This window comes from Mizuhopecten yessoensis, unplaced genomic scaffold, assembly GCF_002113885.1.
Source record: "Mizuhopecten yessoensis strain PY_sf001 unplaced genomic scaffold, ASM211388v2 scaffold10935, whole genome shotgun sequence".
NCBI classification, from domain to species: domain Eukaryota; kingdom Metazoa; phylum Mollusca; class Bivalvia; order Pectinida; family Pectinidae; genus Mizuhopecten; species Mizuhopecten yessoensis.
The window spans coordinates 6,703-20,840 of NW_018408795.1; the positions used below are offsets into that span (position 1 = coordinate 6,703).

At 36.6% G+C, this 14,138-nt stretch overlaps 1 protein-coding gene across 1 annotated transcript in view; it reads right to left on the bottom strand.

The window, feature by feature from the left end:
• Positions 1-504: 504 nt before the first annotated feature.
• Positions 505-14,138, bottom strand: part of LOC110463842 (hepatocyte growth factor receptor-like) — a gene marked incomplete at its 5' end in the record, with an annotated part of 137,051 nt that continues 123,417 nt past the window's right edge. The window contains 2 exons of the mRNA XM_021518730.1: positions 505-1,452; positions 5,700-5,842. Coding sequence (XP_021374405.1) covers positions 1,215-1,452; positions 5,700-5,842 — 381 coding nt within the window. The remainder of the gene's footprint in view (positions 1,453-5,699; positions 5,843-14,138) is intronic.

The window sequence follows — 14,138 nt, forward strand, 5'->3', positions numbered from 1 at the left end:
AAAAATACAATTTTACCATCCTCATGTAAAGATTGTGTAGCTGTGACCTTGACCATAAACATATAACCTTGACTTTTGACTTTACTCCAGAGACTGATGTCAGGAATACATCAAGTTTCATGATATTTGGCTTAACACTTCACTCAAGGAAGCTGAAATCGAATCAAATGTTGAGAGATGGACAAACATACAGATGAACAGAAATAGTGTGTTTAAAGGACAAAGATATGGACAAGATGATGCTCATCCTACTCTTCCCCAGAGGCTGGCACATACAATGTGTTAAACTAGCTCTTAAAATAGACAATAGATTTTTCTGTTTAAATATTTTGTCACTCAAATAATTGCAAGTCATTAATTACAATGATAAGCACAATAATAATATCCATGCAATGTTATATTTTTTTCAAATGAATGCTAAACATTTTTTTCTTAACACCTAATGCTATTGAATACAGAAGATGAGTCATGAGTTTCACTCTACATCTCTAAGACGGCAGCCCCTCAGACTGGGATGGGGATACAAGACCCTAATTACAGGTTTTAGAATTCCTTCAATATCTACTGTCAGGACTTGAAATGTAATTTTGCTCTTTTTATCTGGTTCAAAACAGAAATACATTTCAGCTGGGAACATCTGTATTCCCTCTACTTTAGAGTAATTTTGCTATCAAATAAAAGACAGTAAAGTGGGAGATTTGTTTTTTCAGATTTAAGAAAATATACACACAATCTTTAACATTACATATACTGAGTGATTTTGAAGTCTTTATCAAGTATTTATTCATTTTTTATCTTGTCTTTATCCAGACCAGGAAAACCCACATAAAAGAAAGAAAAAACCCAAGAGAATATTTGGTTTGACTGGAGACACATATTGCTGGACTGGCTGATTTGACTGACCATGCAGACCCAAACCTTGTTGGACACATCTATATTTGAACCTTACACACACTGACTGTATAGACATCATATACATGGCTTATTTGACTGCATTATATACACACATCATAGACTTTTGAAGTTAGTATGGCACACATTTTTTTTAATTACATTTTGTAATATAGATATATGAAGTTTTGTTTGGAAGTTAATCCTCTGACAGATCTTCTCACAAGCTGCTTGCCTACAATGATGACTATGCCTATAGCTGGTCCTCATGATGCTGAGAAGTATCAAAGTTTTTCTGTCAACAGTCAATTTCATCTCAATTATTACGTAGAACCGAAATTGACATCGCCATTCTTTGCTGGCATATTGGCCCGTGAGGGAAGCTTTGGTCTGTCATCTGGAACATTTCCGTACTCGGGCAGCTCCTCATGCTGCTGGTTCTGATACATCAGTGTTGGAGACTCTGGCGGATTCAGAATGTCTATCAAACGTTCAATGATGCGTACAAAAGCAGGGCGTTTGCTATGGTTTGTCTCCCAACAAGACATCATCAGGGTGTACCTACAACCAATTAATTTCGTAGGATGAGTGCCTTAACCCAGATTTACAATGTGGTAATGATCAATAAGTTACGATAACAGGCTTGATAAATACATCATACTTTTCACTTAACAACAGAATTCTTTTTAGATCGTAAAATCATAAACAATCCATACATCAAAATTAAGTTTTTATTTAAAAAAAATTATGTAACTTTTTTCAATTTAACGATAATATTTCAGTTCTGATTTCATCTGCTTAGTAAAGAAACATTAATAAATTTTGAATAATAAAACAAAGTTCTTTTTGTATAATATTCCTGAGCTTATTTCAGAGCATAACAATCATTCTATAACAAAATAATACCTGTATTTAATTACAAATAATACAACAACTAGGAAGAGGGTTCTGTCCAAAACCTTGTTCCATATTTTCTATTTAATTTTTCTTATATTGACTGCCACCAGATATATATGGTGGTCAATTCAGCAGGGCTTGAATACGCCAAGTTCGCCAACATTTGAACTCTGACAGGCACAATAATCATATATATATATACAGTGAGCCGTTTTGATTTTTCCAGTTAATTTGGGTGGAAATAAATCAGCAGGTTTACCATAGTAAGTGCAAAATTGAAACCGTTGAGTTTATAACAGATTGCCAAATTTTAAAGCACCAAAAATTTAACTTTAACTTTCCACATTCAGTTTTAAGTCACATCACCAAATGTAACTAAACAATAGGGCCTGTATCGCTCACCTGAATATTTAAGCAGTCAGAAAAATATTCTCATTAAATATTATCCTGTACTACAAATATTTCACTCGCAAACTTTGTCACTCCATCCCTGTTAGAAGGTCAAGGTCATTTTCTTTTTAAAACTTTGTCGGGCTCTATCCCAAGAAGCATCCAGCCAAATATGAGGATTCTATACCTTTCAGTTCTTCAGAAGAAGTCCTTTAAACCGTTTCACACATTTGACCTGTGACCTGAAAGTAGGTCAAGGTCATTTTTATTCACCAAATTTGTCAGGCTCTATCCCAGGAAGCCACCAGCCGAATATGAAGATTCCATACCTTTCAGTTCTTCAGAAGTTGTTTGAAGTGTTTGACACATTTGACCCCTGTCACCTTGAAATAAGGTCAAGGTCATTTCCCTTCTCAAACTTTGTCAGGCTCCTACCAACAAAGCTTTCAGTTAAATAGCATGGCTATACGCTCTCCATTCTTCAGAAGAAGTTGTTTAAAGGAAAAGTTGATGGATGACGGACAGACAACGGACGGACGACGGACGACGCAAAATGACATAAGCTCACTTGCCCTTCGGGCAGGTAAGCTAAAAATCAGCTATACAGTATATGTCTATTCAGACACCTTTTTTTAACCTAGTTCTGATAGAGAGATAGACTTTATTTTCTATAGCTTAGTGTTGTACAATCACATGTTCACCATGAAGAGCAGTGAGATGACAAACAAGAGTTCCCCTTTACCCAAGGATGCTTTAGACCAAATATGGACATAATCCTGTCATTCCTACAGAAGAAGAAGGACTTCAAAGCTATTTTTCTATTTTCCCTATTTGGCCCCACCCCTCTGTTAAAACCCACAGTTTATACAAAATTGGTTCCCCTTCACCCAAGGGTGCTAATTCGTCCCAAATTTGGACAGAATACTGTCATTCCTACAAAAGAAGAAGTAATTTTAAGAATTTGCTATGTTTCCCCTATTGGGCCCCACCCCTCTGCCCCAGAAGGTCAGACCCAAAGTTTATACAAAATATAGTCCCCATCACCAAAGGATGCTTTAGACCAAATATGGATAAAATCCTGTCATTCCTACAGAAGAAGTAGAAATTTAAAGAATATACTAAATTACCCCTTTTGGGCCCAACCCCTCAGGCCCAAGTGGGGTCAGACTCACCATTTATACAAAATTGATTTCCCTTCCCCATAGGATGCTACTATTAAAATTTGGTCAAAATACCTCCATCCCATAAAGAAAAAGGATATTAAATGCTATTCCTATATATCCCTTATTGGGCCCGCCTCTCTGCCCCCAGGAGGGGTCAGGCCAACGGGTCAGGCCAACCGTTCATACCAAATTTGGACAAAATCCTGTCATTCCTACAGAAGCAGAAGGATTTTGAAGAATTTGCTCTTTTTCCCTATTGGGCCCGCCCCTCTGCCCCCAGGGGGGCCACACTCACTGTTTATACAAAATTGAGTCCCTTTTGACCAAAGATGTTCCAGACTAAATAAGAATAAAATCCCTTAATCCCTATGGTAGAAGAAGGATTTTAAAGGTTTTACCTTTATTTCCATTATTTGGCCTCGCACCTCTTCCCCCAAGGGGGCCACACCCACTGTTTATACAAAATTGTGTCCCCTTGGCCCAAGCATACTCCAGACTAAATTAGGATAAAATCCCTTAATCCCTATGGCAGAAGAAGGATATTAAAGGTTTTACCTCTATTTTCCCTATTCGACCCCGCTCACTGCCCCTAAGGGGGCCACACCCACTGTTTATACAAAATTTTGTTCCCTTGGTCCAAGGACGCTCCAGTCAAAATTTAGTCAAAATCTACTTGGCTGTTCAGGACTATAGTGGCGTTTTAAAGGAAAAGTTGACGGACGACAGACGGACGGATGACGGACGCTGCGGTATGGCATAAGCTCATCATGGTCTTTCAGACCAGGTGAGCTAAAAACTTGTCTTAGAGCCAAACTAGAATTATGTCAGTGTGACATTAAAGCCGCTCACCACTTTAAATTTAATTGCTTCAGTAACACGTTGAGCATCAATATTTACTATAATAACTCAGGTATGTGTTCTGTATTCTGCTAATTGAAAATCAGGTGTGATGATGTTGCCTTTGGGATTTCCAAAATTGATCACCTCTTAAATGATGCCTTAAAAACATTTCTCCCTCTCCTCCTTTTTTACCCTCTTTAAGTGCGACGCATTGTTGTAATTTTCATTCATAAGCATCCTCCAATGATGTGACATGAGCATTTACGTGAAGAATGGCAATTGGTGAATGGATAATAAAGAATAGGTGCATTTTGTGCTTGTTAAATGAAGGATAATTAACAGAAGTGGGAAAGCATGCATGGAGAAAAAAAAGAGACATTGTTCTCCTTTTATTTTTATTTATTTTTTATTCATATTAATAATAATTATTAATATATGTAGTGTCTTTATTTAGTGTCATTGAATATACAAAATCTCACAAAATCTCACAAATGTTCTTGGAATATATTGGAATTATATTTCTCAATGCGACTTTACCAACGTAAGAGTTATTTCCCTTACACCGGATTGGATAATATTTTGACACGGCGCAAATTCTTGTCAAACAGCAGCGGCAGTTGTGTCATGTTATTAAGTTGTTACATTTTCATAAATAAATAAACCAGAAATAATATGCTTTGTTAAAGAAATGTTTGATAAGCATACACAGTTCACATATCGTCTCGTCTCAGAGCCATTACCGTTATCAACCTAAGCACTATATGTTATATTACGTTCCTGTTTGAAACATCAAAACAGAGGTTATACTCCATCACTTATTTTTACGGTTTATAAGTATATATATATTTACTTCTTCCTTCTATGGACAGCGTCAATGCTTGACAGTCTTCACGTGTGCTTTCTCGCATGATGTGTTTCACACGCATAAACCTCCTCAGACCTCAATCCGAGTTGCTAAAACGCTCAAACCTAGTACACGAATTTCACCACCACAACACTCGTAGAATGCGACGGAGATAAACATTTTGTTTTCAGCAATTATTAAAAGTATGGATTATTATTTGGAGAAGAGTATCAGAAGACTTTATGTAACCCACAGGCGAGTGTCAAGAGATTCTACTTTCTATTTACGATAACGAAACTATATAGCGGAAGACTGAAATATGCGCAATCATCCCAAACGGAAGTGGGTCCGTCATTTCGTTCTCTGGACAGAATTAATAAGCCGCTCGGCTCTCGCCAAGACAGGCCTGAAAATACTGAATAACTGTAAGATTAAAATCTGGAGGAACATGTTCATGGTTTTTAATACAGACAAGTCTAAGTACCTTTAAGTTTTCTGCAATGTTAGCCACTGCTAACATGATTTTTTATAATGTCCTTGCTATTTTGATAACCACTGATGAAATGAATTTTTGCTATGTCCTTGTGATTTTGATAAGCACTGATAACATGATTGTTTTTGTTTTCTTTGTTTGTTTGCTGTTTTGACAACAACTGGTCTTAGTACTAACTTACATTTCATCAGGTACAGTTTCAGGTTTTCCGAGACGAAAGCCACTTATAACATGATCTTTTATATCCTCATTTTTTTCGATGTCGAAGTAGGGCAGCAAAACACCACGGGACATCACCTCCCACATCAATACACCGTATGACCACTGAAATAGATAAAGCATTAAAACCATTTTGGTCTCTGTGGAGTACGTATAATATATAGATAGATAGAGATAAGGACCTAATACTGATCAAATCATCAATCAGTCAAACAACTTGAGGCCAAAAGGGCCTGCATTCATAAAATGTTTATCTGTAGTTTTCTCTTTTGCTGTATAAAGAGGAATCATTCAACTCCTATTAATTCCGTCTTTTTGACATTTTCCAAGGAAATGTTTTTACTTTTTTACACATCATAAGACTATTATGTCTTAGCTTGTTAACATTCTGCTACAAGCATCAGGGTGATTGTTAACATTCTGCTACAAACATCCTGCTACAAGCATCAGGGTGATTGTTAACATTCTGCTACAAGCATCAGGGTGATTGTTAACATACTGCTACAAGCATCAGGGTGATTGTTAACATCCTGCTACAAGCATCAGGGTGATTGTTAACATACTGCTACAATTAGCATCAGGGTGATTGTTAACATACTGCTACAAGCATCAGGGTGATTTTAACAATCTGTTACAAGCATCAGGGTGATTGTTAACATACTGCTACAATTAGCATCAGGGTGATTGTTAACATTCTGTTACAAGCATCAGGGTGATAGTTAACATACTGCTACAATTAGCATCAGGGTGATTGTTAACATTCTGCTACAAGCATCAGGGTGATTGTTAACATTCTGCTACAAGCATCAAGGTGATTGTTAACATTCTGCTACAAGCATCAGGGTGATTGTTAACATTTTGCTACAATTAGCATCAGGGTGATTGTTAACATTCTGCTACAAGCATCAAGGTGATTGTTAACATACTGCTACAAGCATCAGGGTGATTGTTAACATACTGTTACAAGCATCAGGGTGATTGTTAACATCCTGCTACAAGCATCAGGATGATTTTAACCATGCAGGTAATTCAGCACTTTTCTGAGCAAGTTTCATCAACAAGAGGCCCAATGAGCCTGCATCAATCACCTCCGGTTTTAATCTCACACTTGTAACCTTAAAAGTGATCTGAAATATAGCTTCAGGCAAAATATCAGTATTTATTTCAGACTAAAGTCATTCAGAAGAACCTGTTAAAAGATTTGACCCCTGTGACCTTGAAAGTCGAACAAAGTCATTACATTGAACAAACTTTTTAGCCCTTCATCTCAGCATGCAACTTGCCAATATCACCACCCGAGACCTTTTGTTTATTGAGATTAGGTCATTAAAAGGTTTATACATATTTGACCAAATGTGATCTTAAAAGAGGGTCAAGGTCATTCAAATGACTTGATATCCCTTCATTCAAGCATGCTACTGGCCGAATATCAACTTTCTTGGCCTCATATATGGTTATTCAGAAGGTGTTTAAAGATTTTAAACAAATTTAACCCCTGTGACCTTGAATATAAGTCAAGGTCATTCATTTTAACAAATTTGGTAGCCCTTTACCCTAGCAAATTTAGCTACTGGCCAGATAACAACATTCTAGGCCTTATGGTTATTCAAAACTAGACTAATAATAATAATAGTCTGACCCATTGCAATGATTTTTTGTTTGTTCAACTAAATCCATATTGTCCTTGTTAGACCCACATGAACATCCATGCCAAAGTTTAGGACAATAATACACTATCTGACTGAACTGTACACCACTGAAGAAACTCTCACCAAAACTTTAACCGAGAAATTGTGCAAAAAAAGTCAAGTCCCAAACATGTCCAAAATTTCCAAAATTAGAAATCATTTTCCCAAATTAAATCCATATCGTCCTTCTTAGACCCCACATGAACATCCATGCCAAAAATTAGGACAATAGCACATGATTTGACTGAACTGTAGACCACTGAAGAAACTTGCAGCTAAACCTTAACCTTAACCAGACACAAACGCTATACCATAATACATACACCTGTCAAATTTTGACGGGCGTATAATAAGTCTTTAATGTTTAAACATGGTTGATGTCTGTGACCTTGAATACCAGTCAAGGTCATTCATTTGAACAAACTGAGTAGCCCTTCATCGAAGCATTTTACTGGCCAAATATCATCATTCTACACCTTTTAGTTTTCAGAAGTTGTTTCAAGATTTTTTTAACAAATTTGACTCCTGTGACCTTGAATATGATGAGTGAAGGTCATTTATTTTAACAAACTTGGCAGCCCTTTGTCCTAGTATGCTACTGGCTAGATCTCTATCCTGGTCCTTACGGTTATTCAGAAGCAATTGTTTAAAGGGTTTTTAAGACGATTAAACCCTGTGACCTTGAATGTAAGTGAAGGTCATTCATTTGAACATATTTGGTAGTCCTGTAACCATGCATGCTACTGGTGAAATATCATCACCCTGGGCATTTTGGTTATTCACAGAAGAAGTCGATAAAGATTTTAACATATTTGACCCCTGTAACTTTGAACAAACTTGGTAGCCTTTCATCCCAGCATGCTAATTTGGCCAAATATCATCATCCTGGGCATTCTGATAATTTAGAAGTCGTTTAAAGTCGTGTATCCTCCGTCGTGCGTAAACTTTTTACATTTTATACTTCTTCTCAAGAACCATTTGATGGAATTTTTTCAAACTTGGTCAGAATCATCCTTGGTAGATGAGGCTACAAAATTGTAAAATTGGGATACCTACCCAAACCCCAGGGGCCGGGGCAGGGCCCCAAAGGGAAAAGTAACCAATATTTCAAAAATCTTCTCCTCCAGACTCAGAGGTACAACAGTCAATTTCTCTGCATGGATGGAAAGATCATCGGGTCTTTATTTCAATTGTGAATTTCAGTAACCCCGGGCCATCCGTTCTCCCTTTGGGAGGGGGTATATAAAGTTTACTGTAGTTTATATAGGGAAAAACTTTTGGGTATATTTTGTCCATTTTCAGCAGGAAATTATTCTTACTTGGTAAGAATCATTCTTGGAGGAAGATGGTATCAAATTGTAAAATCGTGATTCCTGCCCCAACCCCAGGGTCCAGGACGGGGCCCCAAAGGGAAAATTAACCAATATTTCAAAAATCTTCTTCTTCAGACTGACAGATGTATTCAAACTTGGTTGGAATGATTATGATGCCAGATGGCAATTAGTTGGTATGAGAAAATAAGATCCTGCCCCATCCCCAGGGGCTGAAGGGTTGCAAGGGGCCCAAATGGGGATTATGGTTAAAAGTTAAATAATTTATTTGAATAGTTTTTAAAGTTTTTATCCTTTGGTGACATGACAAGTATTGTATTTCACTTTGTTTACGTGTTGTTTTCCACATTTTGTACATCTCAACAATGAAATTGAGCTACTAGTACCTATAATATAACTCAGGTGACCGCTAAGGCCCTTGGGCCTCATGTTAAGATATTTGACCCCTGTGACCTTAAATACGGGCAAAGGTAATTATTTGAACAAGCTTGGTAGCTCTTCAACCCAGTTTACTTCTGGCAAAATATCGTCAACCTAGGCCTTTTGGTTATTAAGAAGAAGTTGTTTAAAGTAAATCTTGATGCCATGCACAGGCCACGGCATAAGCTCACTTGGCCCATCGGGCCATGTGAGCTAAAAATCCTAACACCCACTTATTTTCTTAGTTCCCTGAACTGTGCATGTTATAATTCTATATGTTAAGTCAAAGGGTATGAGAGGTAAATGAACTGTATGAGAAGTTACATTCAACAAAGTGTTACTAAACCTGCAATAAACAGATGAGCAGTAAGCAATTGGAAATACAATATTGCATACAATAGGTCTATTTAGCCACTCAGAGCAGGGCAAATGAAAGTCATCAAATCAATTGAAATGACTTCAGAAATCTGTGTTTTGCATTAAAAACACACGTCATATTCTATTGTATTATCTAAAATATTTCAAGCTATATTACATAATTCTTTTTAAAACACTATTTGACAATTAAAATTCAAACATAATGAGTCAAAGTCACTCTGGGATATAGCACAAGGTAAAGGAACGTAAGTGAACTGACACATCTGTGATTAACTCCAATCATGTTGACATGTAGTGTAGTATATAACATGTCTGTAGTGTATGATCTACCAAGTCTGTAGTGTATGATCTACCATGTCTGTAGTGTATGATCTATCATGTCGTTAGTGTATGACCTTCAATGTCAGAAGTGTATTATATTCTATGTCTGTAGTGTATGATCAGTGTATGATCTATCATGTCTGTAGTGGATGATCTATCTTGTCTGTAGTGTATGATCTATCATGTGGGTAGTGTTTGATCTATCATGTCGTTAGTGTATGACCTTCAATGTCTGAAGTGTATTATATACTATGTCTGTAGTGTATGATCTACCAGGTATCATGTGTGTAGTGTATGATCTATCATGACTGTAGGGTTTGATCTATCTTGTCTGTAGTGTTTGATCTATCATGTGTGTAGTGTATGATCTATCATGTGTGTAGCGTATGATCTATCATGTCGTTAGTGTATGACCTTCAATGTCTGAAGGGTATTATATTCTATGTCTGTAGTGTATGATCTACCAGGTATCATGTGTGTAGTGTATGATCTATCATGTGCGTAGTGTATGATCTATCATGTGTGTAGTGTTTGATCTATCATGTCGTTAGTGTATGACCTTCAATGTCTGAAGGGTATTATATTCTATGTCTGTAGTGTATGATCAGTGTATGATCTATCATGTCTGTAGTGTATGATCTACCAAGTCTGTAGTGTATTATATACTATGTCTGTAGTGTATGATCTACCAGGTATCATGTGTGTAGTGTATGATCTATCATGTCGTTAGTGTATTACCTTCAATGTCTGTAGTGTATGATCTATCATGTCGGTAGTGTATGACCTTCAATGTTTGTAGTGTATTATATAATATGTCTGTAGTGTATGAGCTACCAGGTCTGTAGTGTATGATTAACCATGTCTGTAGTGTATGATTTACCACGTCTGTAGTGTATGATCTATCATGACTGTAGGGTTTGATCTATCTTGTCTGTAGTGTTTGATCTATCATGTGTGTAGTGTATGATCTATCATGTGCGTAGTGTATGATCTATCATGTGTGTAGCGTATGATCTATCATGTCGTTAGTGTATGACCTTCAATGTCTGAAGTGTATTATATACTATGTCTGTAGTGTATGACCTATACCATGTCTGTAGTGTATGACCTTCAATGTCTGTAGTGTATGATCTATCATGTCGGTAGTGTATGACCTTCAATGTTTGTAGTGTATTATATACTATGTCTGTAGTGTATGATCTACCAGGTCTGTAGATGATCTATCATGTGTGTAGTGTATGATCTATCATGACTGTAGGGTTTGATCTATCTTGTCTGTAGTGTTTGATCTATCATGTGTGTAGTGTATGATCTATCATGTGCGTAGTGTATGATCTATCATGTGTGTAGTGTTTGATCTATCATGTCGTTAGTGTATGACCTTCAATGTCTGAAGGGTATTATATTCTATGTCTGTAGTGTATGATCTACCAGGTATCATGTGTGTAGTGTATGATCTATCATGTCGTTGGTGTATGACCTTCAATGTCTGAAGTGTATTATATACTATGTCTGTAGTGTATGATCTACCAGGTATCATGTGTGTAGTGTATGATCTATCATGTGAGTAGTGTATGATCTATCATGTCGTTAGTGTATGACCTTCAATGTCAGAAGTGTATTATATTCTATGTCTGTAGTGTATGATCTACCAGGTATCATGTGTGTAGTGTATGATCTATCATGTGTGTAGTGTTTGATCTATCATGTCGTTAGTGTATGACCTTCAATGTCTGAAGGGTATTATATTCTATGTCTGTAGTGTATGATCTACCAGTGATCTATCATGTGTGTAGTGTATGATCTATCATGTCGTTGGTGTATGACCTTCAATGTCTGAAGTGTATTATATACTATGTCTGTAGTGTATGATCTACCAGGTATCATGTGTGTAGTGTATGATCTATCATGTGCGTAGTGTATGATCTATCATGTGTGTAGCGTATGATCTATCATGTCGTTAGTGTATGACCTTCAATGTCTGAAGTGTATTATATTATATGTCTGTAGTGTATGATCTACCAAGTCTGTAGTGTATGATCTACCACGTGTGTAGTGTATGATCTACCATGTCAGTAGTGTATGATTTACCATGTCTGTAGTGTATGATTTACCACGTCTGTAGTGTATGATCTATCATGTCTGTAGTGTATGATCTACCAAGACTGTAGTGTATGATTTACCACGTCTGTAGTGTATGATCTATCATGTGTGTAGTGTTTGATCTATCATGTCGTTAGTGTATGACCTTCAATGTCTGAAGTGTATTATATTCTATGTCTGTAGTGTATGATCTACCAAGTCTGTAGTGTATGATCTACCACGTCTGTAGTGTATGATCTACCATGTCAGTAGTGTATGATCTACCACGCCTGTAGTGTATGATCTACCATGTCTGTAGTGTATGATCTATCATGTCGGTAGTGTATGACCTTCAATGTTTGTAGTGTATTATATACTATGTCTGTAGTGTATGATCTACCAGGTCTGTATTGTATGATTAACCATGTCTGTAGTGTATGATTTACCATGTCTGTAATGTATGATCTACCACGCCTGTAGTGTATGATCTACCATGTCTGTAGTGTATGATCTATCATGTCGGTAGTGTATGACCTTCAATGTTTGTAGTGTATTATATACTATGTCTGTAGTGTATGATCTACCAGGTCTGTAGTGTATGATTAACCATGTCTGTAGTGTATGATTTACCATGTCTGTAATGTATGATCTACCTCGCCTGTAGTGTATGATCTACCATGTCTGTAGTGTAAGATCTATCATGTCGGTAGTGTATGACCTTCAATGTTTGTAGTGTATTATATAATATGTCTGTAGTGTATGAGCTACCAGGTCTGTAGTGTATGATTAACCATGTCGGTAGTGTATGATCTATCATGTCGGTAGTGTATGACCTTCAATGTTTTAGTGTATTAAAATATATACTATGTCTGTAGTGTATGATCTACCAGGTCTGTATTGTATGATTAACCATGTCTGTAGTGTATGATTTACCATGTCTGTAGTGTATGATCTACCATGTTTGTAGAGTATGATCTACCATGTCTGTAGTGTATGATCTATCATGTCGTTAGTGTATGACCTTCAATGTCTGTAGTGTATGATCTATCATGTCGTTAGTGTATGACCTTCAATGTCTGTAGTGTATTATATACTATGTCTGTAGTGTATGACCTATACCATGTCTGTAGTGTATGACCTTCAATGTCTGTAGTGTATTATATCCTATGTCTGTAGTGTATGACCTATACCATGTCTGTAGTGTATGATCTACAAGGTCTGTAGTGTATGATCTATCATGTGTGTAGTGTATGATCTACCATGTCTGTAGTATATGATATACCATGTCTGTAGTGTATAAACTACCATGTCTGTAGTGTATGATTCACCATGTCTGTAGTGTATGATCTATCATGTCGTTAGTGTATGACCTTCAATGTCTGTAGTGTATTATATACTATGTCTGTAGTGTATGACCTATACCATGTCTGTAGTGTATGATCTACAAGGTCTGTAGTGTATGATCTATCATGTGTGTAGTGTATGATCTACCATGTCTGTAGTATATGATATACCATGTCTGTATTGTATAAAATACCATGTCTGTAGTGTATGATCTATCATGTCTGTAGTGTATGATCTACCATGTTTGTAGTGTATGATATACCATGTCTGTAGTGTATGATCTACCATGTTTGTAGTGTATGATATACCATGTCTGTAGTGTATGATCTACCACGTCTGTAGTGTATGATATACTATGTCTGTAGTGTATAATCTATCATGTCTGTAGTGTTTGACCTACCATGTCTGTAGTGTATGATCTACCATATCTGTAGCGTATGATCTACCATGTCTGTAGTGTATAATCTATCATGTCGGTAGTGGTTGATCGATCTTGTCTGTAGTGTTTGACCTTCCATGTCTGTAGTGTATGATCTTCCATGTCTGTAGTGTTTGACTTACCACGTATGTAGTGTATGATCTACCATGTCTGGAGTGTATGATCTATCATGTCTGTAGTGTAAGATTTATCATGTCTGTAGTGTATGATCTACCTAGTGTATGATCTACCATGTCTGTAGTATATGATATACCATGTCTGTAGTGTATAAACTACATGATCTACCAGGTCTGTAGTGTATGATCTATCATGTCTGTAGTGTATGATTCACCATGTCTGTAGTGTATGATTCACCATGTCGATAGTGTATGATTTAGCATGTCTGTAGTGTATGATCT